Source organism: Hoplias malabaricus, chromosome 5 (genome assembly GCF_029633855.1).
Source record: "Hoplias malabaricus isolate fHopMal1 chromosome 5, fHopMal1.hap1, whole genome shotgun sequence".
Classification (NCBI taxonomy): Eukaryota; Metazoa; Chordata; class Actinopteri; order Characiformes; family Erythrinidae; genus Hoplias; species Hoplias malabaricus.
The window spans coordinates 30,882,575-30,910,291 of NC_089804.1; the positions used below are offsets into that span (position 1 = coordinate 30,882,575).

Here is a 27,717-nt window from a genome sequence, read left to right on the forward strand (position 1 = left end):
ACCCTCCTCCTCCTCTTTTAGGGTGGCAGTTGGGGGGGGGGAGAATTTTCATTAAAAACCCCGCGGTTACCGTGCGCCCCGATCGCCGCGCAGGTGATGCTGGTGCACAGGGAGCCGCGCGCAGAAAAACGGCGTTCGGATGGTAAAATGAGAGACGACGGCGCGTCTTGCAGTGTGAAGAATGACTAGGGGACTCAGCTCGCTCACCGACACACAGTAAGTACGGAGGAAGTTCTTCGTGCTGCAGCGCGAAGCCGTTTGCATTTCATGCATCTCGCTCTCCCTTTTGCATTGCACTGAATGCATTAGAAACAGACAGGCGGCGGTGAGGACAAGCTGTCCCTTTCTGTTTTTACTATTTTCTGCGCGCTCTGTCACAAAGACACCCACTCGAGACACTATAATGGGGTATTTTGCAGTATGCGCGGTCACCCGAAAAATGTGCTGTTGGTGCAGATATGCAGATAATAGTCACTGGCTCTCTGCGCCCTTAAAATGGCTGACTTTCACCCCGTCTTGCTGCTGGTTTGGTATTTAGCGCTCTGCAACCGAACTACGGCAAATGGCAGCGGGACACAACGCAGAACTGCGCGCTCATTGGCTGCGGTTAGTCACGTGCACGGCGCACTACCGCGGATTGGTTGACGCTAGAGGATGCATAATTGTTACTAGGACTACAGAGATACTTGTTTTTTTTTGCGAGGCATTTTATACATTTTTAACATTTATGTAGGCTTGTACAATTTTAATATATAAGATATAAACCTTACATTACTGTTCAAAACTCTTAGAAACCTTTATTTAAAAAAATAACATTTTAAAAGATGTCATTTTTTTATCGATCTATTTCTATCCAGCTAGCAATTTTCTCAGAAAATCAAAAATGTGATAAATGTAAACATCGTGGTTATAAAAATGAATTTTTATTATTATTTTATTATTATTTTTTGTCACCGTTTAAATATTTTCAAACCTGTTCTTAAGAAATCCAATATTTATTTTATTGGTCACCAATTAAATTGATTATGTAGTCCTTCAGTAAATTAAATCATGTTTGCTTGTCACTGTGTATAATTGTTTAATTAGTTTATTATAGACTTTTACGCTGTAACGTTTATCTATGAGTTACACCAGGGAAATCAGGGAGGTATTTAGCATAGGTTCTGGAAGAGAATGAGGGCAAAAAGAAACCAGGAAACAACGCAGACACAGACTCACAAATAATTAATGTATTTAAATGTGTAATAAAGAAATTGGGCAATTAAAATGTAACTAATATAAAGGGCAAGATAAACAAAATAGTTACTTTAACACTAGAAGAAGTAGTGTGTCACGGTTGAAGGGAGGACGAGGAGGCAGACTTACACGCAAGGAATACATTTATTACAAGAAACAAAAGCACAAACCAAATAAGCACAACAAGCAGGGCACTAGAGCACAAACTAGAGAAAACTAAATAAATAAATAAATAAATAAATAAAGACTGAAGAGAAACAAACAGAAATCAACAATCTATACACACAAAACCAAACAGGAACACTGAAACCTATGGGTGATATACACAGGGATAGACAAGAAACACCTGGGAAGGATAACGAGAGGTCAGGACCACAAAAGAGACACAGGTGATTACAAGGTCGGGCTAAGGCGGAGACAGGAAAAAAAACAACAACAACAGCCATGTGCTATATTAGCACGCGGAAGAGAAAAAGACATTACAAAACAGAACAGGAAAGCACGAAAGAGGGTGAGAGCGTGACTAATAGAGTGACAGAATTGTCCCAAAATCTTGTCAGCCATCACAAACTGATTGTCCCAAATATTACATTTATTATTATTATATTGCAACTTTTTCTCAGTTTAATTAATTTGACTTGTCAAACCAAATTACTGTTCTTCAAATGAATGTCCAGAACACAGACATTTAACGGCCAATCTCACACAGACACTCATAGGCAAATACACACAGACTCACACATATACAGCCTAATGCATAGGGATAACAGAATAAGGCACAGACTTAAGGAAGCCTTGGATAAATGTGGCGAGATTTTTAAAGTGGAACGTGAAATTCCAGCAGCAGTTTATTGAAGGAGGAAGTCTTTTTAAGGTGGTAGAGTTTTTAAAGTGTTTGTTTATTTGTCATTTACTTAATGTGGAAGACTAAATAAAATGGCAGAATTTTTTAAGATGGCCTGCAAAATATAAAGGGAGTCTAAAGGTGATATTTATTTTAATGTAACAGTTTCCATGAAGTGGTCACTTACGGTGGTAGCCTAAATAAAATGGCTGATGATTTTAAGGGGAACATTTTTAAGGTGGCCTGCAAAATAAAATGTGGTATTTTTTTTAAAAAACTGACCATTTCTGTGAAGTGGTCACTTAAAGGCTAAGCACCACTTAATGGACCTCCATGAATATTTCACATTATTTTAGTTACTGACATATATAAGTATGAATTAAAATGAAAATAACATGCTTAATTTGCTTTAAAACTGACAGTTTTTTTAAATTGACAGAAAAACCCGAGCTTGCTACGGAAATTCTTGAGCGCAACGGTGGGACGTCACTGGTGGACAACAGCTGAACAACGCTGCGGTAAAACACAGTTATGACTGACTGTTATGACAGTATCTAGCTATTGAGATGTGCCACTGTACATTGAATTATTGCAGCCAAAAAAAAAAACACACCTTTTCATCATTTTGCATTAAATTAAGTGCAACTTCTAGAGTTGTTGTCCAGCATCTACGTCACATGCAAGACGCCTATTAGAGTTTCCGAACACCGCTGGGGGTGGACCAACTGACTTTTAATCCTTATTCCTTGAATTAGTACGAAATAACATGTTTTTTGACTATCAATAAACACAAGTTAGGAACTCAAATTCCACTGTATTTATTTGTTGACACTTTCATATAGCTGGTGCTTAGCCTTTAAGATGGAAGCCTATATAAAATGGCTGATTTTTTGTGGTGGAGTTTTTTAAGGTGGTGTTCAATATATCTTAGCAGTCTTTTCAATGTTTTAAGGGTTATTTGATATGGTAATTTATTTAATGTGGTAGTCTAATTGAATTGGCCATCTTTTAAAGAGGAATTTTTTAAAGGTGGCAGTCAAAATATATTGGCCATTTTTTTAAGGTTTTAAGGATTATTTGAAGTGGTCATTTATTTAAAGAAGACCTCTAAATAAAATAGCATTTTTTTGAAGTGGAATTTTTTAATGTATGCATTTAATATTTATTGGTCTTTTTATGGTTTTAAGGTTATTGGAAATGGTCATTTATTTAATGCAGAAGTCTAAATAAAATGGACATTTTATTAATGTGGCAGTCAAAGTAAAGTTAGTATTGGATAGATTGTTCTACAAGTTTAACCTCATAGCTATAAAGCAGCATATAAGCTAATGTTGCAATGAGCAGACGCCATCACCAGCAAAGTGCTGGGAAACTAAAGTTTGGCTCTGGAACTACGCTCTGACAGAGTTTATAACTCTTTTACTGTGTTTATAACTCTTTTACTACTTTAATAGGTGCCAAATTTTGTGTAAAAGAGTTCATTATAAAGGTATTTGTCACTAAAGTCAACGTTTTACACTGAATATTGCATATAATGGGAGTGTTCAGTGTTAGTTCTCATTGTCAACACTGAGCAAGCTCCACAGCATTGCTATGCTGTGAGTCATTATACCATGCTTCTCTCCGCTGATGTCCCATGCGAGAAAAGGGTCAGAAGTCTGAAAATGAAAATAAGATCTGTGACCGAAAAAAATTGTACTTAATCATTATTTTCTGGACAGCAGGAATGTATCCTGTGCTTGAAAAAAAAATGTGTAAACCTGCACTCTGTGCCAGTGTCTGTTTGCATTGTTTTTGTTTGACTGCTTGAGGTCATGTGTCTTTAATCTTGACTAATTCATTCGTTGATTGGTTGGGATTTGGAATGTGCAGCTTCAGGCAGACAGGAAGGTAAACTATAAAAACAAAAACTGGCACAGCGGTGAAACTGAGTAATGCATGTTTAATGGGTCATTAATAGATACCTATTATTACCTATGGCCTAACCCCAATAACCATCATAATTATTAATGTTTTTTACAACATTTACACAGTGGGGATACAAAGCTGTATAATCAAGATGACCTATTAGCTGGTTTAGACCTGTGTATGTGTGTGAGAAGGCAGAATCTAGACAATGGAAATAAGAGCTCAGAAACTTTTAAAACCAAATAAATTTTAAGTCTTCCCCTGCTCCCCAGCTTATATCAATAGACACTTAACTACAGGAAAGCAAATCTAAGGCTAGATTAAATTGTCACAGTGCATGTAAACGTCTTTTCTTCAGAGCTTGGGCAATATATACAGATGTTTGCATAGTCTTGTGTACAAATAATGTATATATTCAAAATAAAATATATATGTTAAAAATAATTATTTTCATTTTAAAATAAATCATTTTACAGGAGAAGGGAAAACCCTTAACTTTCAATGGAAGTCAAAATAAAAGATGTCTTTCTAAGTAATTTGGGAGCATCACTATTGATCTTTTTCTTTTTTGCACAAGTGAAGGATAATGGTGATATGTATCGTAGTAAGTGAACAGTGATGGAGAAAAAATTGCAAAAAATGCTACAAATTGTGGCTGAGAAATGCAATGCATGCTCCAGAATATTATGACATATAGAATATTTATTAGATTTTGTTAAAGTTGTATGTTAATTGTACTCTGAAAAAGCAGATAACTTTTTTATTAAACATCAAAGTTTAATATTAAGTTATATCAAAACATATCTCTAATACCTATGGCTTAATGTATGTTTCGAAAAATTATTTCTTGTTCTTTTGCTTGTTGGTGGGTAATATTTGTTTGTATGCTAACAAAAAATTGTGTGTTTTGATTTTAGGTAATATAACCAGCAACACATTTCAAATGAGGAAGCTAAAGAAACGAGGCGGTCAGTCTGGAACTGGTAGGGGCAGAAGAAGGGGCAGGGGTGGATCTACAGCCTCCAGCCAATCTGAATTAGATATTTTACTCCGTTCACCATCTCCATGCAGGCTGAATTTCTCTTTGACCCGAGAGACACTGACCTACGCCCAGTCTCAGAAGATGGTGGAGGTAGAGCTGGAGGGGAGGATTCACCGGATAAACATTTTTGACCCACTTGCTGTGGTAACTGAAGATGAAATGATAGCTCAGGAGGTGCAAGAGTGCAACAGCAACAAGGAAAACAGTGAGCAGGACCTTAGCCTTGGTCATCAAGGTCACAACACTAACTCTAATAAAGGTAGGAAGAAAGATAAAATAAATGGAAATAGCAGGGCAAAACGCTTTGGTTCTCAACATTTGTCGCATCACGAGATCCACCAAACTCAACTTGACGGACCATTGCCTAAACCCACATTTCGTAAACTGGACACATTCACTCCTTCTGAGGCTCCACCACTTCCTGTGGCGTACTATCGCTATGTAGAAAAATCTAATGAAGAGCTAGAAACAGATGCAGAGTATGATATGGATGAGGAAGATATGGCTTGGCTGGAGATGGTCAACCAGAAACGAGTTTCAGATGGGCATGCCTCCGTCCCTCCTGACACATTTGAGTTGTTAATTGACCGGTTGGAGCGAGAGTCCATCCTAGAATCCAGAAGCCAGGCCCTGTCACAAAACACCATTGATGAGGATGCGTACTGTTGTGTCTGCATGGACGATGAATGCCTCAACAGCAACGTCATCTTATTCTGTGACATCTGCAATCTGGCTGTACATCAGGTTACAACTTATGGCATTTCCTTTTTTCCTTACAACTTATGGCTTTTCCTTTTTTACATGTTATTGTTTTCATATAAAAATTTTGCCAAAACAATTTTTTTTCATTTCAGCATGCAGTCTTGCTTTTTTCTTTATATGCCAGTTAAATTATTAGATGAAAAGATTTATAACACTTTATTATTATACAGTTTTTACTAGTGTTGCACCAATACAGATATCGTATTCGTATCGGCACAGATACTGGCATTTAAACACATCATCTGTATTGGCTACAGAGAGAACCAATACCATAGGTATGTTGGAAATTGCCCACTACTCACTATTCCCTACATGTAGGTTTTAGGCACCAGAGATTGAGATTTAATAAGCTATATATCTTGCATGGTGGCTTAGTGGTTAGCACGTTCGCCTCCCAGCGCTGGGATCTTGGGTTCAAGTCCCATCTGGGGGGAGTTTCCATGTTCTCCCCATGTCTGCATGGGTTGCCTCCGGTTTCTTCCCACAGTCCAAAAACGGAGGGTAGATGAATTGGCTTCTGTCTAATAACTGTCCTGCTATGTGTGTGCGCCCAGATATAGACTGGCACTCTGTCCTGGGTGAAATCCTAGTACCCGATGCAGTGCTCCAGGTGGATGGTCGTTTCTGGTCGAGAGTACGCTGTGCGCATTTGGCTGCCGCTGCTCGCCAGTGTGTGGATTGAGTGTTCTGAGCAGTGTGGATTGTAAAGCGTCCTTGGGTTTCTAGAAAGCCGCTATATAAGTGTAACAATAGAAACATTAGAATAAAACCAAATAATATTATTCCAGTAAGTGTGAAATTGTATGTGAATGTGTTAATTTAACTTTTTCCAAATCTCTCAATACCTAGTTTCACCGGTTAATAAATAACGATTTTATGCTGTTGATTTAACAAATTCATGCAATCAAGGAGAATCTGCAGAAAGCATTGTTCTTCAAACTCACTCATACCAACTATTTTATAGGAAAAAATATCTTATTTCTTATATATTGTTATTTGTTTGTATTTACTGTGATTATTCATTCATTATCTGTAACCGCTTATCCAACTCAGGGTCGCGGTGGGTCCAGAGCCTACCTGGAATCAGTGGGCACAAGGCAGGAATACACCCTGGAGACACACACACACAGACAGACACTTTTAAGTCGCCAATCCACCTACCAACGTGTGTTTTTGGACTGTGGGAGGAAACCGGAGCACCCGGAGGAAACCCACGCAGACACGGGGAGAACACACCAACTCCTCACAGACAGTCACCCGGAGCGGGAATCGAACCCACAACCTCCAGGCCTCTGGAGCTATGTGACTGCGACACTACCTGCTGCACCACCGTGCCGCTCTTTACTGTGATTATATATAACTTTATACAAGCATCACACTTACTGAGAAGGCATTAGTTTAAATAAATATAATTACGTGCCTAAGACTTCTGCACAGTACTAAAGTACATAAAGCAGATACTGATGTGTTGGGGCAGATTATAAACAGACTATTTCACACTTCATGAAAAACTTCATGAAAAACTTTCACACACACTACACAGTCCCAAATTCCCCAACCAAACACACAATTTACCTTTCCTAGGAAACATCGATAAATGTGGGCGCACAACTTGCTGCGGTTATTGTTTGAGCTGCTTTTTGTGTAGATCCACAAAGAAAATAACGTATTGTCTTTGGTTTGTGGATGTGGAGACTTGGTCATTAATAACAGCAGGAGCTGGAGATTAGTAGAATAGCACATAGTTGTGGCCATGTTCCACTTTAAATGGTTCAAAAACAGCAGTAGCGGTAGCAGTGTTGCATCATTTAATGTGGGATAGAAAATTAGAATAAAGTTGGAATAAAGGCTGTAACAGTGTTTTGTGGTGCACCATGTTATTCTACAGGTAATACTCGTTATTTGGGGACATGTGCATTTAGCACTATGTAAGGTTTTATAGTTTCCCATAGGTTTACCATATAATACTTCCCCCACTCTAGAGCTCCACTGCACGCGCATGTGTTTACTTTCTGTACTCTGTCCTCATTGGCTGTTGATGGGACTCGTTCAACATTGAGTTAGTGCAGAGTTTACACTATGTGATTACGTCCCAAAATATAAAACGTTTGATATGCTGCGACTGGCCTGAAACGTGATTTTGTGGCAAAAAAAAGTCATGTAATGTAAACCCAGCATGCCAAAAACATTGACTTCATTCAAGCAACTGGATTTATAGGCACCTATCTGGTAGTTAAGATAGATAGAGTTGGTATCAGTACTCTATATTGTCAGATACTTGAACATGAAATATTGGTATCGGAATGGAAAAAGTGTTATCGGTGCTTCCCTAGTTTTTATAATATATGTTGTTTACAAGTGTTCTATGAATCAAATTTATATAATAGTGTGCTTTTTTTTATAGCATGTCAACTTTACCTCCATTATATGTACTGTAGTGCAAAATAATCGAGTTTTACAGAGCTCTTATATGCAGTGGTAAAATAGTAATTCTGAAGTGTTTTTCTCAACATATTTTGCATATGTCCTGGATGTCCCACACAGCTTGAAGGTAGAAATTATTATTATTATTATGTTTTTTACATCGTAACCATTTATTTATCTGTTTAGAAATAAGTCCTGTGTGGCTGGTTGAACTGGGCACAGTATGAAATGGATCAAATTAAAGAAACTATGACCCAAATGGGTGTTCTTTAATACTAAAATATACTATATTAGTATATTTTAGTATTAAATATGTTATTATATATAATATACTATATAATATGTAATAAAATATAATACTTAACTAATCAATTATCTGTCACAATAATTGTGTTATAGGTTATGACCTAGCCTAGAAATTTCTTGTAGGTATCCCAAGTTGCTGGCTAATTGAAACACTTCTTTTTCTGATCAGGAATGCTATGGAGTGCCCTATATACCCGAGGGTCAATGGCTGTGCCGTCGCTGCCTGCAGTCTCCATCCAGGCCTGTGGACTGTGTTCTGTGTCCAAACCGAGGCGGTGCCTTCAAACAAACGAGTGATGGATGCTGGGCACACGTGGTGTGTGCCATCTGGATCCCTGAAATGTGTTTTGCTAACACTGTGTTTCTGGAGCCAATAGAGGGAGTCAGTAACATTCCACCTGCAAGGTGGAAGCTCACCTGCTACCTGTGCAAGCAAAGAGGGAGGGGGGCATCCATCCAGTGCCACAAAGCTAACTGCTACAGGGCCTTTCATGTAACATGTGCCCAAAGGGCTGGACTCTTCATGAAGATTGACCCAGTGCGTGAAACAGGCACCAATGGCACCACATTCACGGTGAAAAAAACAGCTTATTGTGGGACGCACTCTCCAATTACAGTGGAAGGAGAGGACGATGAAGGTTTTGCAGGTGGCAGGAATAACAGAGGGCAAAGGTCATACACTCTAAGCCCTACAGTGCAGCAGAACCAGCGCGGGAACAAAAAGACTCTTCCCACACCTCAACAAAAGAAGACAAGGAAGAGCGCAGATGGAGTTTCACGCAAAACAGGGGTTCCGCTTCTCCTTGTACCTCAAATCCCATCATACAGGCAAGAATTAAAAATTATCATTTGGCCAACACAACATTACATGATGATTATTAGATGTTATTATTATTTTTTTCCCAAGCACTGAATGCATGAATGAAGGAAATCCCAAAACCACTTTCACCCTTTTGACAACCAGATGCTCCTTGTGTTAATTATGTTGAAAATTTTAGGCTATTAGAATTTTTTTTGATACATTAAGTAACGTTATGTTGTAATGTTACAGTCAGAAACCATGTTTACTTAAAGATGACGTTCATGATTGTAGTGAAAAAAAATAAGGAGCTGATTCCTCAGTTTGCTAACTCTCCAGTCTGAAACCCTAGTGTCATTAAATCAAAGTGGCTCAGTCAGACCTCATGACAGAAAGCTGGCAAATACACCTCCAGACTTTGACAATTATGATTATGATTATTTCTGCTCTTTACAATGTCAGAAAAACTGTCACTGTGTTGGTGCCCTCAAGGGAACATGTTCTTCCCTAAATTCAGGAGAGTGCTAACTAGCTAATTACAATGAAAGTAAACACAAATAGAAAATATTATTCATTCATTCATTAATTCATTATCTGTAACCGCTTATCCAATTTAGGATCGCGGTGGGTCCAGAGCCTACCTGGAATCATTGGGCGCAAGGCGGGAATACATTCTGGAGGGGGCGCCAGTCCTTCACAGGGTGATAGAAAATATTAAAAAATAAATAAAAAAAGGAGCTTCTGTGGTAATTTAAACAGTGAATAAAACCTTTAGCCACATACAAAAAACAGTTGTTTTTCTCCTCAAACATACTGTTCCACTTTAAAAAACTGAATTTCCCCACAATCATAATGTTCCTTTTAACAGAGATATATTAATATATTTAGCAATGTACAAAAATTCTTTACAGTTAGTCCTCAAAACTCTTGTAGATCTATTTTATACAGATAGCATGGAAAATGAAAACATAATTTTTTTTACTGTTTTTCCTAACAGGCTAAATAAGATTTGCACTGGCGTGTCTGTTCAGAGGAAGAACCAGTTCATGCAGAGGCTCCATAATTACTGGCTACTGAAGCGTCATTCTCGTAATGGAGTTCCACTCATCCGTCGGCTCCACACGCATGTGCAATCGCAGAAAACGGAACAGGTGTGTCACCCTTGCATCCTTTGCAGGAAAGTGGAACTATGCTTTTTAAATTAATGTATATTTATTGTGTTTAAATAGTTTTTTTGTTTGTTTCTTTCTTTTTATATTGAATCAGTACAGATCACCAACATTTATGATTCTATTTTATGTCAGAAGTCTTTGTTTTCATCACCCCAAAACCTCACTTCAGTTCTTGAAAGCAGGTTAACAAAGGCACAGTATTTCTAGTCTAATATTAGCAGACTAATGTTCAACATCTTTCTGAGATTATCTAGTGGCCAGTCCACTTTTTTATATAGTTGAATGTATTTTTCCCAGTTAACCAGTTACAAAACCAGTTCAAAAACTGAAAACTGTATATTGTATTCATTCATTACACACAGACTGATATATTTCAAGTGTTTATTGCTTGTAATTTGATGATTATAACTGACAACTAATGAAAACCCCAAATTCAGTATCTCAGAAAATTAGAATATTGTGAAAAGGTTCAGTATTGAAGACACCTGGTGCCACACTCTAATCAGATAATTAACTCAAAACACCTGCAAAGGCCTTTAAATGGTCTCTCAGTCTAGTTCTGTAGGCTGCACAATCATGGGGAAAACTGATGACTTGACAGTTGTCCAAAATATGACCATTGACACCTTACCTTACACAAACAGGGCAAGACACAAAAGGCCATTGCTAAAGAGGCTGGCTGTTCACAGAGCTCTGTGTCCAAGCACATTAATAGAGAGGTGAAGGGAAGGAAAAGATGTGGTAGAAAAAAGTGTACAAGCAATAGGGGTAACCGCACCCTGGAGAGGATTGTGAAACAAAACCCATTTGAAATAACTCAAAGACTGGACTGCAGCTGGAGTCAATGCTTCAAGAACCATCACGCACAGATGTATGCAAGACATGGATTTCAGCTTTCGCATTCCTTGTGTCAAGCCACTCTTGAACAAGAGACAGCGTGAGAAGCGTCTCGCTTCCAAAAAAGGACTGGACTGCTGCTGAGTGGTCCAAAGTTATGTTCTCTGATGAAAGTAAATTTTGCATTTCTTTTGGAAATCAAGGTCCCAGAGTCTGGAGGAAGAGAGGAGAGGCACAAAATCCACATTGCTTGAGGTCCAATGTAAAGTTTCCACAGTCAGTGATGGTTGGGGTGCCATGCCATCTGCTGGTGTTGGTCCACTGTGTTTTCTGAAGTCCAAGGTCAATGCAGCCATCTACCAGGTAGTTTTAGAGCACTTAATGCTTCCTGCTTCTGACCAACTTTATGACGATGCAGATTTCATTTTCCAACAGGACTAGACACCAGCACCAGGTTTAAGGACCATGGTATCCCTGTTCTTAATTGGCCAGCAAACTCACCTGTCCTTAACCCCGTATCTATGGGTATTGTGAAGAGGAAGATGCAATACACCACAACCAACAATGCAGATGAAGGCCACTATCAGACTTGGGCTCTCATAACACCTGAGCAGTGCCACAGACTAATTGACTCCATGCCACGCCGCATTGCTGCAGCAATTCTGGCAAAAGGAGCCCCAACTAAGTATTGAGTGCTGTACATAATTTTCATGTTCATACTTTTCAGTTGGCCAGCATTTCTAAAGATCCTTTTTGTATTGGTCTTAAGTAATATTCTAATTTTCTGAGAAACTGAATTTTGGGGTTTTCATTAGTTGTCAGTTATAATAATCAAATAAATCTTTGAAATATCAGTCTGTCTGTAATAAATGAGTATAATATACAAGTTTCACTTTTTGAATGGAATTACTGAAACTACTTTTTTCATGATATTAAAAATTTTATGACCAGCACCTGTAAATCTGAACAGTGTTGGGCATCTGTGTGTAAAAACAAATCCCCCAAGGAATTGTTCTCACTTTCATAGTTAATCTCATATATGATCAGACCATATTTTAAATTACAACAAAAAGTAGTAGTAAGTGGACTTTGCTGCTTATTGTGTCCAGGAACCACCTAGTCTATCTGCAAAGGCCAATTAACTGTCATGCAGAATAACCAAACACAGATCACTGTTGTAGCACATTTTATCTATGTTTAAAACTATTAAATGCTTCAAAGTAAACTTTAGAATTCTCTGTAACATTTTATGTCTTAAACATCACAAAGTCCAATGCTTTCAAAAAGGCAACTGCTAGCAGTTATGTAATAGATAGCTGTTTAGAATTCATCTCACTGTATCTGAGGCTAATACCATAATACAAGGGTGCACAACTCTAGTCCTGGAGGGCAAAGTTGGCAAAGTTTGGTGATTCCTCTGCTAAAACACAACCGTTAAACCTGTCAATTAACAGATGAGTTGAATCAGGTGTGTGTGAGCAAAGGAATCACCAAACTTTACTGGATACTGGCCCTCCAGGACTGGAGTTGTGCACCCCTGCCATAATATTTTACACACAAAGACCCAATAGTGTCCTGTATCTTGTAACTGGTTAACTGGGAAAAATACATTCAACTATATAAAATGTTGACTGGCCACTAGATGACCTAAGAAGAGAGTCTACAGCCTGACTCCTAATGCTATATTCACCTACCTCTACTGCAGTCTGTACAAATAAAGTGCTTATATGTTGCTTTTATCATATTATTTATTTTAAACATGTATTAGCAGGGGTTGAGTTTATACTAAAGAAAACTGTGGTTCACAAAAGTTAAACAATAAAGTAATCTGAGTATTTATATATGATAATGTATAAATAGTAAATAAAATCAGTTATGTTTATATTGCATATAAAAAGTATATTATGAATTTTAAAAAATGTACTTATATTGTCTGTATGGTCTACGATGGTCTGCTTTAGAGGGAGCCAGATGCAAGGCTGCAGGCAGTTAGAGAGGAGCTGAAATACTGGCAGAAACTGCGGCAAGACCTGGAGAAAGCTCGTCTGCTGATCGAATTAATCCGCAAGAGAGAGAGGCTCAAACGTGAACAGGTGCACATATACATTGCCAAATTGTAGTAATATTGGTATTCTTACCTTAGCTGTAGTATATCTCCAATTCAAGTAAATAGGGAATCTCATCTAAAAATGCCTACAACCCAAATCACCCATTAATCTGTTTTCCCTGTGTAGATGAAGCTGCATCAAGCAGCACAGGAGCTAAAGCTGACTCCTGCTCTGGTGCTACTTCGATCCACTCTGGATCAGCTGCAGGAGACAGACACTGCCCACATCTTCACCTCACCGGTCAATCTGAATGAGGTAAGAACAGGCTGAATAAAGGCCAGCCTTAAGGTAGACTCTTTGGCAATACATGTGTCAGTTGACTAACTGAATATAGACGTGTGTCCTAATACTAAATAATTGGAAACATAAACTCTCTTATGAAAACAACTGTAGATTTATTTTATACCTGTTTAGACATCATAGCTTGTGTCTCTCTAAGTCTTGAATGATTGTTTGTGTATCAAACATGCCATTTAGTAAATAAAATTTACAGTAAAATCTTAAATATTATATATCTCTTAAAAATGTATGAGAAGGCTTGGGCAACTATCAATTACAGTCTCCAGTAGTGATCGACCGATATGGGTTTTTTGATAGCCGATACCAATGCTGATTTTTAGACAGCAGTAGTGGCCGATATGTAAAGCCGATATTTCAATTCCTCAGGCAGTGAATAAACTAGAGGCATTATCATGATTTATTTTTACAGAAAACCCATCAAATTTGTAAAAGAAACCATTTAGAGGACCTGAAATATATATGAAGTGGTCAAAAGCTTATGAAAAAAATGTAGGTGCTTGTCTTATTTTTGAAAAAAAAAAAAAGAAAGTTAATAACTGTAAACTGAAGGGTTCATGAGTCCCATTACTTTTTCCTTTTTAAACTTGTGTCTCCAGGGGTCTACTTTCATCAGGTAAAATTTGGAGTTGATACCTCATACTCATTTGAAGTTATTCAAGCTGGAGCAGACAGTGGACAGATGGCCTCTCCAAGTGTCTCTTTAGACCTCAAGCTCTCCATAAGGAAAATGATTACGTTTACTGCAAGAATACAGTGTATATATCTTGTCTAGACCTAATGTCAACATCTTAGTGTTTTTCTTAACTTTCTATGAGAAACCCGTCTCCTGTCCCTCACCAAGTGACCATTTACCCTCACCAAACAGTAAAAACCCTTAGTTATGGTGAGTTTTATTCTGATGTACTGAGTTTATTTCTGATGTTTACACTTGTTTCTCACCGAGTACAGTGTTCCTTTAAATGACTGATGTGTTAAAAGGCAAGAGCTGCACTCTGATTGGCTGTAGAGCAAGGCAACCTCCCCCACACCCCTGCTGCATTTAAATGTCCTCAGTGAGGAAAATTTAACTGGTAAAATACATCTAAGCTTTGAAACATGTTTATTGACTTGATTATTGTTTGTGGAGCTTGTGGCTGCCAAATAGAATCGTTTGAATCTCTCTTGCGGTGTCTGGGTCTGATTCTTGTGGTGTCTGGCGCTGAAAACATATGCGCTCTGCTGCGTGTTTGTTCCTCTTCCTTGGGTGCACATTGGGGGGCTATAACTCTGCCCCCGATTTGTCTACAGACTTGACTGAAATGTCGTTGGAAAGCTGAGAACCTACGCTATGCAGCAGTAGGTATGACATGAAGTTTGACGGAGAGACTCAGATTTAGTCTCGTTTTGAAGGGGACTAAGATAAGCGCTGCTTTGCTATCTTTGTGTGTGAACCGCTTGTGGGTTCTTCAGGCTTCGAGAAGCAGCGGTTTTTTTATTATGAAATTTCAAATGAATATTTGAAAAAAAAAATCTTATTTCAATGTGAATTTCAAAGTGAAATAAGAGGCTAAATAACGTTGGGTTTCTAGGTTACAACTATAAACTCAGTCATTTATGATAGCAGATTATTGAGTGTATGTTACAAGGAGAAGCCAGTAACAAATAGTGAGAACTGAAGAAGAGAAAATAATTCATACCCTTTTCTCTGATAAGACGGCATGCAGCTACTGGTTGGTGGCTTGTACGCGTGTACTTGTGCTCAATGATGTCTGCCTGTAAGATGGACGCAAGGGGCGCTAACAGCCAGAATGACGGAGCTTTTATCATATTTTTATCAAAATATGATTAAAATTTATTTACGAAGTACAATGTAATGCACGCAAAGCAATAAAATATTAGGCCTACTTTTGACACTTGCTTTGTGTGGCATTCTAGCAGCTTCTAAACAGTACAGAATTCAGTTCTTGTGCTGAATGAATAATTTAGGCCAATAAAAATCTTGTGTTTTCCAAAAAAATAGGGTTCATTTATCTAATTCTGTGCCCAAAGCTGCAAGAATTTATTTCATTTCAATGCCTTCTTTTTAATTCCTGTGTTTCTTAAAACCCAAGGATTTGTTTGACTGTGTTTATTTAAAACACAAGGATCCATTTCTGGAATCAGTGTTCCATTCTATTATTCCATTCAAATTTTGGGAAGGTGCCCATTATTTAAAAGAGGTGGACCAGTCCATGACTACTAAATTTTCTTTTCTGTTATACAGGTTTTAATTTTAATACTGCCTCCGCAGATTAGAACGCTTGTAAAAAGTCAATGGTTATATATAAAACAAAGACATTTTTCAAAAATTCTGCAATGATACACGATAATATATTAAATATTGTCACTGTTTGAAATTATTGCTATATTCGATAATACATTTTATGTATAAGGTGTTGTTAGATACTGTTGTAGTAATACAATAGGGTCTCAGTAGCATTCCATTTAACTTGCATGTTCACTCTTTTAGGTTCCAGATTATTTGGAATTTGTTTCAGAACCCATGGACTTCTCTACCATGCGCGAGAAGCTGGAAGCCCATAAGTACTGCTCAGTATCAGATCTGGAAGTGGATTTTAACCTCATGGTGTCCAACTGCCTGAGGTACAACTCCACAGACACAGTTTTTCACAAGGCCGCCATGCAGTTGCGGGAAGTAGGGGGCACTATCCTGCGACATGCCCAGCGCCAGGCTATCACTGTGGGACTGGACCCCAAAACAGGAATGCACATGGCAGATTCTACTGGAAAAACTAACCAGTCCTGCTGGGATGAAGGTGAGAGGTTTTTAGATCACTAAGGGCCTGACAAAGATCTGTCTTTGATATCTGGCTGAATGGGCATAATTTTATCTACATCATTCTGTATCAGTAGATTCAAAATCGAAATGGATGTGCAGTACTTTTGCAAGTGGCTGCAGGCATTGACACTAAAGTAACTGATTATCAAGAGCTCACTGGGAAGTGGCTCAATGAACTATACTCAGTGCTCACACACTGAAGAGGCACAGACTGAGAATTGTTGGAAATATTTGGTTACTCATGGTAACCAAACATTTTTTCACTCAAACCTTTATTTTTTTGTAATGAAAGTGCTGTACCCATCAATGCAGTTAGTAAGGCTTCAATTGTGGTGTAGCATAGGTTTCGTATAATGTATGAAATATTCTGTATCACCAAAAAAGTATCCAGGTAGCCACCCAACAAACATTTGTGCTGTTAATGATCAATGACCTGGCTTAAGGTCCTTGTTTTCCTTGTATTTCCTTGTTAAATTGATTTTAAAATACATTTTTACAAAGCATGCATTTCAGTTGCAACATGAAGTTATTTTTAAATCTTTCCCTTTCCTCTGTAACTTATCTGCACAGTGGACACTCTGTTGGACCCAGCAAACAGAATTCACATTTCACCAAAGGACCAGCTAAAAGAGCTGCTGGACAAGCTGGACACAATAAAATCCATGTGCACCAGCGGGGGGCGAACTAAACGCGTTAGGCTACTACGGCGCGAAATCAACAGCATCCGACACAAACTCAGCCACCAGCGAAGAACATCAAGACTCATCAAAGGAAACACCAAAAAGGAAGAGGAGGGTGGGGTGGAAGGACACAAGACAACTGAGTACACAACCATTATAGGTGATCAGTGCAAGTCAAAGCTAATCATTTTAGAAATCCTATAAAATTATAGTAGGAGTTGGCCATATCACAAAATTTTTTTTATATTGATCCATCTCAATATATATCTCCATAAAAACATCTTTCTAAAAAATGCAGACAGAATACTCCAAATGTTCATTACTATACTATGGTTACATTTTTATTATCAGAACATAGTTACTCAAAGGAAAGATTTCACTGGAAATTCATTTTGATTACTCTCCACAGATAATAAAAACTCACTTCTCACTTACATTTTTACCATAAAAATGTATTTGTCTTGTGTCATGTAAACATTTGTAGGGCATTACTTCAAGCATTTAAAGAAATAATAAGATAAATAAAGGAGAATAACTCCCAATACACTCAGGGTCTCCATGTGTTTTTGGACTGTGGGAGGAGCACCTGGAGGAAACCCAAGCAGACACAGTGAGAAAACACTCCTCACAGGCAGCCACCTGAGGCTGGGCTTGAATCCACAACACCAGGACCCTCTAGCTGTGTGACAGCATTACTATGCATCACTATGCTACACTAAATGTAAAATCAATTTATTTATTTAATTCTAAATACAACATTTATTCTGGTGATAACTTGATGACAGCAGTAGGGCAGTAATACATTTACATCCTCTGATGTCCTTCACCAATATTTGATGTTTTTTTCTTGAATATTTGTCCAGTTAAATGCACTGCTCCATAAAAATATAAATAGCCATGTGTATCCATCCATATTACATCAAAATATAACCAATGAAATAAAATTTCAATAACATTATATTTTGAGACCTAATAAACTATGCCTGTTTCAACATATTCCATTTCATGTTAATTAGCAGCCTTTTTTTCCCCCCCCAGCTTCTACAAAATCCCCTTCTCAGAAAACTTCAGTGCCCACCTGTCCCACCTCTTCTCCTTTACCTGGTGACGCCCCACCAAACACTCCGATATTCTGTTTGGAGACTGGAGGGACCAACACCTCCAGCCATTCCAGCAAACCGCCGGGGGGCAGGGGCCGTGGGCGAGCTAGAGGGAGAGCAAGAGCTCACAGTGAAGCTGCTGGACAGACAAAGGTAGAGGACGACACACTTCAGCTGAAAGAAAACGCACAAACTCTGGCTCCATGTCACCTGGAGGTGGAATCAGTTAATGGGGTTTCTTCTCTAGAGAGCCCCCCAGATTCACCCAAGCTTGGAGTGGGCCGTCGCACTGCTATTCTCTTCAAGAAAGCTAAAAATGGCACCAGACTGTCAAAAAGCAAACATGCTCCACTCCAAAATGAACTCAGCACAGAAGATACATCTGAAACACTGCCTCAGTCAAATTTACTTTCAGCTCCACCCACCCCAAAATCCTCACCACCATCCCCACACCATCTACGCTCCAGAGGGGTCAGCTCTGACAGTGAAAGAGAGCTTTTTCACTTATCTCCTAAACAAAATGGTACGAGAAGGACATGTCTTCAGGCATATTCTGGTGAAAAAAAAAAAGTACATTGACCCAATTCTGCTTGTGTTGTGTGCACCCTTTGTTTCTGTACAGGATAATAACTGTTTCCATGGTATTTGTATTGTATTAAGTATTATAAGTAATCTAGAGATGATTTAAATTATATGGCAGAGGTTCCCAACTTTTGCACTTACACCACCACAAAAAGAAGCCCACACTAAATTGCATCGACTATTTAAAATCTAGTGGCCACTTCACTTGTAGGTGATCCAACCTCATATTTTTCTATCTTATTGTGTGAGTTTTACCCACCATTGATGTCTTTTACACAGAAAGAGCCTAATTCCCACTAATTAACATTAATAGCCTTATTAGCCATGTTGAGTGTACTATGCAAGACCAGCCAACGAGCTCGACCTAAATATATTTTATATTTGCAAATATTTTACATAATATCTAACAAGTTTCTCGGGGTACATTTGAAGGATTTTTACTTTGCAAAACATAAACATAAAAGAAATTTGGCCAACAGCCCCCTTGCATTGCCACTAAAGCCAACTGGGTTGGCGCGAACCACAGTTTGAAGTGCACTGATTTATGGGATGATGTGCCTATGTTTAATGCATATTGACAATCCACAGATTATGGTATCCCCGCTTAGTCCCGAAACCAAACTCATGTGGGTACTTGGGGACAATTGTAGTGTAATTTACATTTTTTTCACAGATAGTAATGTCAGAAACCAGGTGTGAAGTATATTTCAGATAACAACATATTTTGAGTCACGTGTCCAATTATTTACTTGCAGTTTCTTGAAGGAAACATCAGACGCTAATCAAGTCATGTCTAATCTTTTACCATTCAGGTTATATGGGGATTATGTAAATTTGTGAGTGTAAAATAAAGTTGCTGTTTTATTTCAGGCCTACCAAATGGGCTAAAGAAACAGAGAGATAGCTCCCCAGATTCAGATAATTCTTCACCTACTCATCAAAACCTCAGGTAAGGACATTACTGTGGGTTTGTCAATGCAATCGTTTCAGCTATTATTTAACATTTTTAATGTTTATTTTAAAATGTCTTTCTGTTAATCTTTCAATGATTAGTTCTTCACCTCCCAAACGAAGTAGAGGAAAACCAGCTCTAAGTAAAGTCCTAGCATCAGAGGGAGACAACACAGTGTCTAATTCCGGTGTGTATGGAATGGGTTAAAAAAAAAAATATATATATATATATATATCATGCATCAAATTTGTCTCTAACAATTTTGATTACGTTTGTGTGTTTTTGAATGTTTTGCCAAAGAGGCCAACATCTTGTGCAATTTGATACTTGCAAATTACTTTTTGCAGACACAAAACAATCTTCGACAAAGAGCCTCATTCTGCATACTTGTAAATGCCAGCTGTCAGCATAATATATATACACAACATTTAAATTAAAAAAGCTATTTAATAATGTTTTTGTTTTTATCCATGCAGAAAAAAGTTATGTACAACTGTAATTTCACCACAAATATATATACAAGATAAACTATATATATATAAAATCAATTTATCCTCTGTTTAGGTAGGAGCAGTTGCCAGAAAGGTGATGACCTGGAGCCTCTGACTTTAGTTTGGGCAAAATGCAGAGGATACCCCTCATATCCAGCAATGGTAAGCTCAGTCCTACAGTAAGAGACATTCTGTTAGTGAATCTTTCACATATGAATTGATGCTGTTTCCCTGTAGACTGTAGACCCAGAGACGCCTAAAGAGGGAATCCTTCATAACGGCATCCCAATCCCTGTGCCTCCTATAGAGGTGCTGAAACTGGGCGAGCGCCGGCGTTTGGAGACTGAGGATAAACTTTTCCTTGTGTTGTTCTTTGACACAAAGAGAACCTGGTAAGAAAAACAGTTTTCACATAAGACTGAATGTAAAATTAGCAAGCCACTCTTAGACACTTCTCATTCAAATCTGCCGCTAATGGGGTTATGGCATATGTAGTTTGTGAACCTTTCAGATCATTTACAAATGTCTATAGATTTTCAGACAAGTCCTAAAACAATTAAGAATTAAACAAGTGAGACAAAATTATTACACTTTTTTTATATCTGGTGTAATGATATCTTCTGCACATTGGCTTAGAGGAATTTTAGTTCATTTCACTGAACAGAACATCTTTAACTTTGAGATGTTGTTGGGTATCCTCACATAAACTGCTCTATTGGATTAAGATCAGAATTTGATTTGGCGATTCCAAAACATTAACATTAACATAAACATAGACTTTTGTTCTTATTGGTTGTTGTCTTACTATTGCTTTCCCAGAATTAACTGTTCCTTCCTGGCCCAGATGCAGCAAAACAATGCCAAAACATAATACTACTATCCCCATGTTTATAAATGGGATGCATGTTTTGTGTGTGATTGTTTTTCCTTCCAGCCATGCCATGAACCCGCTCGTGGATCCATGGCTTCAAAATGGTGAACTCATGAACATTAAGGCAAAAATTAAGGCAAAATAGAGCACTGAGAAATTAGGTCACTAACTGAGAAGAACAGTATAAATATGTATGTTTAGAGAGCTAAAGGAGACAAATCCAGAGTTTATTATTAAAGAATAACCACCAAAACCATTAATTTTCCTGAGTACTTATTACTAAGAATACATATATAACTTCAGCTGTTATCAACCCTACAGGCAATGGCTGCCACTGGATAAACTCCATCCAATGGGAAATGACGACACAGTAGATAAGCTGCGTCTAATGGAGGGAAAGAAGCGTAACATACGGAAGTCTGTGCACATGGCATATGAGCGTGCCATGACTCACCTCAGCAATGTACAAGAGAATGCTGACTTCACTCCACCCACTTTCTTATAAACCGCTTCAAGACCATTACATCAAACAAACTGCTGCTTAGCGGTGAAGTGAATGTTGGGAAATGATGCTGAAATAATGATTTTAAAAGGTAACTTCAGTAGAAAATTGCCCTTATTTTGTTTTGATTCCAAAAACGAATGAAGAAATTTCCATTTAATTTTTTTAACTAATTTATATAGATATTTTATTCTGTCTGTCAGTATGATTTTTTTTAATGTCATATTCCAAGTGAATGATGGCACATAGAGATATGTAAAAAGGTACAATGTGAGTTCTGTTTTGACAGCTACCTAATGACAAAATTGGCAGCACAAGGAATAGAAGTGGTAGCTGGAGGAAGCATTTGTTAGGTTTCCCCTTCCCTGCTTGTTTCCATCATCTGATTGGAAGAGACCTAGGATGTGGGGGGAAATTGGCTAAAATACTGTAAAACAAAATTTACATGTTTTGTACATGAACTTTACTAAGGAAAATTAATTATTGCTTTTTTTTTAACAAACAAAACACTGTGGTTATTAGGGGTGGGTGCAAATAATTGTTTCGGCAATAATCAATTACCAGACATAATTGACGGGCGGCACGGTGGCGCAGCAGGTAGTGTTGCAGTCACACAGCTCCAGGGACCTGGAGGTTGTGGGTTCGATTCCCACTCTGGGTGACTGAGGAGTTGGTGTGTTCTCCCCGTGTCCGCGTGGGTTTCCTCCGGGTGCTCCGGTTTTCTCCCACAGTCCAAAAACACACGTTGGTAGGCGGATTGGCAACTCCAAAGTGTCCGTGTCCGTGTGTCTGTGTTGCCCTGTGAAGGACTGGCGCCCCCTCCAGGGTGTATTCCCGCCTTGCGCCCAATGATTCCAAGTAGGCTCTGGACCCACCGCGACCCTGAACTGGATAAGCGGTTACAGATAATGAATGACATAATTGATTATTGCCTAAAAAATTATGTTTGGTAATTGATTAGTAAATTCAGATGAAAAATATCATTACTAAATCTTTGTATATTTCCATCTTAGAACAAAAAGACATGTCTTACCGTATCCTTGGCTGGAGTAGAAAGTTAAGATGTTTTTCCTATTTTGTTCTAAGATGGAAAAGGTATGGTCTGTGACAACAGACAACATGGAAAGACCCCTATATAACAGTGCCATTTGAAACTTGTTCAGTAAAAAGTTAAGCGCACTGTGCTTCTCTAGCTTCACTAGAGAAGCGACTGGCACCAGATGATGACCACGCTATCAAGGTTCCATAAATTGCATACTTTTCCGATGCACGGCACAAACACCTGAACTTCTACAAATTCAGTTAAATATTTTATAGAAACTAGAGTGAAAGACTTTCTTTCAAATTACACTAGCAGTAATGTGGACAAGAGCCCTACACGTTAACCATGCAACTACCGGTGTGGTTGCCAAAATGCTCATCCCTTATAGCTTATCAGCTGAAATGCCTGTCCCTTATAGCTACATCTCACAATCAAGCTAAAAGTAAAAATGCTGCTTAAAATTTTTGTTTTGCTTTTCCTTTTAAACATGGAGCTGTCATCCTACTCAATGATTTCCACCAATGAATTTGTACATGTTTATTTTATCACAGAAATATTCAATTTCCTGTAAAAGGAACAAATCTTGGAAAAGGACCAATGTCAGAGCAGCATCTTCTATAAGTCATGAGAATTTGTGATTTGGTCATTGCCACACTGCATTATGACTCATTTACATAAAGCTGACCTGAGCTCTGTGTTATCATGTATCTCTGATCACTCCCATTACGATGTTGCTTAACACTTTACTTACACGCATTTCTAGCATATATTGACATTTATTAGTTTCTAGCTGCCTGCATGTTTTCGTTCACAGTGTCCTGCACACAAGGTTATAGAGCTATAAATATTTTACATTTCTGCCATTTACCAGATACTCTTATCTAGAGTGCATTGCAAAAGTGCAAAATCTACTCAGAGAATCTTTCAAAATAATTCAGTAAAAACAGAAGTGCAGTACCAAGCAACTGTAAGTTCAGATTCCAACTGAAACTGATATACATTAGTGCTATTTAAAATTTAACACTAGTTTTACTAGCTAAAATTGTACTTATGTATTTGAAAATCCCGCTGTTACTGATGTGGGTGAACATGTGACCTGTTGCAAATATTTGAGAATTTTGTAAAGCAAGCTTTTAAAAACTTAAGTATGCATTATTTGTGAATCTTTGGGCTTGTTGGGGTGCATATTGGAGCTTTTATGTTGAGGTGGCTGAATATGATGTTCAAATGTTATACTGTATTTTTTCTTCAATTTCTACTGCCCATTTTATGTTTTAAGCTGGTAATTATTGAGCTTAGACATAGCTATTAGCACACTAAAATCACATGTCTTTTCAAAGTCTCCTGGCTCTATGAAAGTACCCAAATAGCCAAATAGTGTTTTAAATTTCAGAATGTAATGATTTTTTATTTTTATTTTTTTGTTATTTTACTGGAAGGTGCTGGTTATCGGTACAAGCATCACTAGGTGCAAGAATTTGGGTACAGTCCCTACCTTTGTAAATAGGGATGCATGTACGTAGAGCATATACACATGTGGTTTTTGGGAAAAAATGTAAATTAAGTAATGCCAAGATTTGTATATTACAATTTAATTTATACTGTGTGGTTATAGAATTGTTATTTAATAGTAATTAAGAAGATTTGTTTTACCAATGCTCTATGAAGCCTTTTAATGTAGAGAAAATATCACTGCTTATATGATGTTGGTCCTTAGCAGTCTAAAGTGGAAAGAATCTCTTGATTAACACCTACAAACTGAAGCAGATAGAAGGATGTTTTTCAAAGCCTGTGAAAACAGCTAAATGTACCAAAAACACGTTGGAAACAGTATTTTCTCAGAAGGAAAATAAAAACATTTTAAGTCTATAATTAGTTTTTTCTTCTGTACATGTCTCTGTTTAAGATAATAAGTAGCATATATTCTCAGTATCAATAATTATTATACTGAAAAAAATATAAACGCAACATTTTTGTTTTTGCTCCTATTTATTTGTGCTGTCCTTTTTCTATGTACAGAAAAGACCCTTTTCTCTTAAATATTGTTCATAATTTTGTCTAAATCTGTGTTAGTGAGCATTTATTCTTTGCCAAAATAATCCACCCACCTCACAGGTGTGGCATATCAAGATGCTGAATAGACAATGCTTCTTGGCAATAAATCTTATACCGTTGGAAAGCCTGTTAATTTCCCTTTTAAATGGTGCCACATTTGTAAGGAACATGCATTTGTGAGATGAGCAGTAGAGCTGAAGGTGGGTTGTTGCCAATGCCAAACAGCTTATTTAGCCATTGACTCGTTTGGTGGACTGGATTATTGAAGTTAGAAGAAACAAGACATATTGGCAATTTAACAATGTATTCCTTTAACAAACAGGAGCCTCAGTGCCATGTGGAAGAACACAGCCACAACAGCCTGGCACCTCCTCCTCATGCTGGTCACTAGCCTGGCCACTCATTGATGTGGAACGGCATTCCATTCTTCAACCAGCATTTTCATCAGCCAACATAGTTGTGTTGGTCACTCTGGTCACACAGCACGCCCAACCTGATGCCACAAGGGATGGGATTGAGGTCAGGACTGCTGGCAGGCCATTCCATCCTGTCCACTCCCAAACTCTGGAGGTAGTCTCTGATAAACCCCGATCTGTGGGGGCGAGCATTGTCATCTTGGAGGATAGAGTTTGGTCCCAGACTGTGGAGATATGGGATTGCCACTGTTTGCAGAACTTCATCACAATATCTCTCTGCAATGAGATTGCCTCAAATGATGACAAGCCTTGTTTTTCCATTGAGGGAGATGCTGCCCCAAGCCATCAAACTGCCTCCACCAAAAGATGTTACACTTATCAGTGCAGCAATCAGCATAGCGTTCTCTTTGTCTTCTCCACACTTTGACCCTATGATCCAACAGAATCTGGATTCATCGCTAAACATAACGTTCCTCCACATGTTCAGGTTCCAGTGGATGTGTTGCCGACACTAGCACAAACAGGCCTGATGGTGAAGGACATTCATGGTTGGCCTCCTGGCAGCCCGATGAGTCCAGATATTGTCTGCGTGCAGTCTGTTCTGGATTGTCTGGGCACAGAGTTGTCGGCCATATCGTCCTGCACAACTTGACTGCAAATCTATAGAAGACAGCCTATAGTACCTGGGTGTTGCCTTCTTGGGAAGCCCATTTTGGGGACTGACTCTAATTATATCTTATATGGAACTTGGCCTTCAATTTGGAGATGGTACTAGGGCTCACTCCAAATAATGCTGCAACTTGGTTTTGCGGAATGCGAACTTGAAGTTGCCCTTTCACACGGGCCCTATCCATATCAGTCAAACATGGCATGCCAATGTAGCAGGGCCCATGCTCACAGGTGCTGCCAGACAGGTGCCAATTAAGCACCTGATTGGCAGTACCTGGGGGTACCAGAAACTCAAAATAAATGTGAATAGCAACAGAAAAATAAGCTGTTTGGCAATAGGCAGAGAAAATTTGGCAAATTTGTCATGGCCGCTACCCACATACTACTGCTTATCCCACAAATGCATGTTCCTTACAAATATGGTACCATTTAAAGGGGAAATTAACAGGCTTTCCAATGGTATAAGATTTATTGCCAAGAACCAATGTTACAGTAAAGAAATAATCTACCAAACACAAATTTCCTTACTTTTTGTGTTAAGTTTAGATTGAGGAGATATTTCACTCACTTTAGTATGCTGGCACTTATTTCTGATATTGGGGCACTTCAACAACATTTCAAGAGCTATGAAACATTTGAAACACCTTTGTTTTTATTACACATTTGCAAAAATTATTTAAGACAGAATAGGATGAAAAACAATCAAATGTATGTTACTAAAATATGACGTATTACCATTCAATCAGTTTCTGTTTTTTGAATTCTGTATTAATCTTCTTAATGTATATTTCATATATGTTGCCTGACCAAGTCACCATTCTGTATTTAGAAAAGCAAACACTTCAGAGTGACCATTCATTCATTCATTCATATTCTGTAAACGATTCATAAAATACAGGGTGGCAGTCTGGAGCCTACCTGGGTACAAGGCAGGGGCACACCCCAGTTGGGGAGCCAGTACCACAGAGCTACCACATTGACGTTTCTTAAGCAACCATATCAGAAGATGTATACATGGTAATGTAAAAAAGAAATTACATGGTTTCAGAAGGGTGAAAATGTTGGCCTGCTTTAAGCACAGAAAACAACTTGCATTACTGAAATTACTGTTTAAAACTTGAAGAATAGTATGAACCATCCAAAAGGAAAATATCTAGAACATTCATTCATTCATTCATTATCTGTAACCGCTTATCCAAGTGGTTCTCAAACTTTGTAGAGCAAGTAGCACCTATTATCAAACCAAAATCTCCAAGTACTACATATGAATACTATGAATGTCATCATCATCATCATCTTTTCCGCTTAGGGTCGTGGTGACTATGAATGTCTTGCTGGAATATTTGTAATTTGCATGCACAAAATTATTCTAAAATAACTACTAAAAATAATAAGATTAAAAATAACTAGGCTTAAACTGAAATCATACCTTTATTAGGTCATATACAATTTTGGGGATATAAGCATTTTGAGAGAAATAAAAACGAGGAGAGAGGTCAATTTAATATATGGTTTACTAGGCTATATGTGAAAAAAAATCGCAGCAGCTCCCAGCATTTGTATTGGTAAGAGGAGGTGCTGTTAAACAGTGTTTAAGGACTCTAATGATGCAAAATTGGCCACATTATGTATTTCAGTTAAGATGACGGAGTTTGGTTCTCCCCATGTCCATGTGGGTTTCTTCTGGGTGCTCCAGGTTTGTAGGTGCATACATTCAGTAAGAAGCTGAAACTGGCCTGGATTTACATGGATTTCGCAAAAAAATGGGAGATCGCTTTCCCTCCCTGGAAAAAAGAAAGCT

The 27,717-nt window shown here is 38.1% G+C and overlaps 1 protein-coding gene across 3 annotated transcripts; it reads left to right on the top strand.

Moving 5' to 3' along the window:
• The first annotated feature begins 7 nt into the window (after positions 1-7).
• Positions 8-26,638, top strand: brpf3a (bromodomain and PHD finger containing, 3a). 3 transcript variants are annotated; one of them, XR_010802594.1, is made up of 16 exons: positions 8-216; positions 2,520-2,598; positions 4,906-5,774; positions 8,692-9,350; positions 10,319-10,472; positions 13,292-13,423; positions 13,565-13,693; positions 16,227-16,533; positions 17,127-17,396; positions 18,275-18,859; positions 19,789-19,867; positions 19,972-20,057; positions 20,435-20,523; positions 20,599-20,753; positions 21,554-21,825; positions 25,154-26,638. XR_010802594.1 is itself a non-coding variant. In XM_066670468.1 (15 exons), the coding sequence occupies exons 3-15, from the start codon at positions 4,932-4,934 to the stop codon at positions 21,735-21,737; spliced, it is 3,672 nt and encodes a 1,223-aa protein (XP_066526565.1). In that variant the 5' UTR covers positions 8-216; positions 2,520-2,598; positions 4,906-4,931; the 3' UTR covers positions 21,738-24,636. The 3 variants fall into 3 exon arrangements, 2 of the variants coding, with proteins under 2 accessions (XP_066526565.1, XP_066526566.1); XM_066670468.1 differs by lacking the exon at positions 25,154-26,638 and having other exon boundaries at positions 21,554-24,636; XM_066670469.1 differs by lacking the exons at positions 2,520-2,598; positions 25,154-26,638 and having other exon boundaries at positions 21,554-24,636.
• Positions 26,639-27,717: the final 1,079 nt, after the last annotated feature.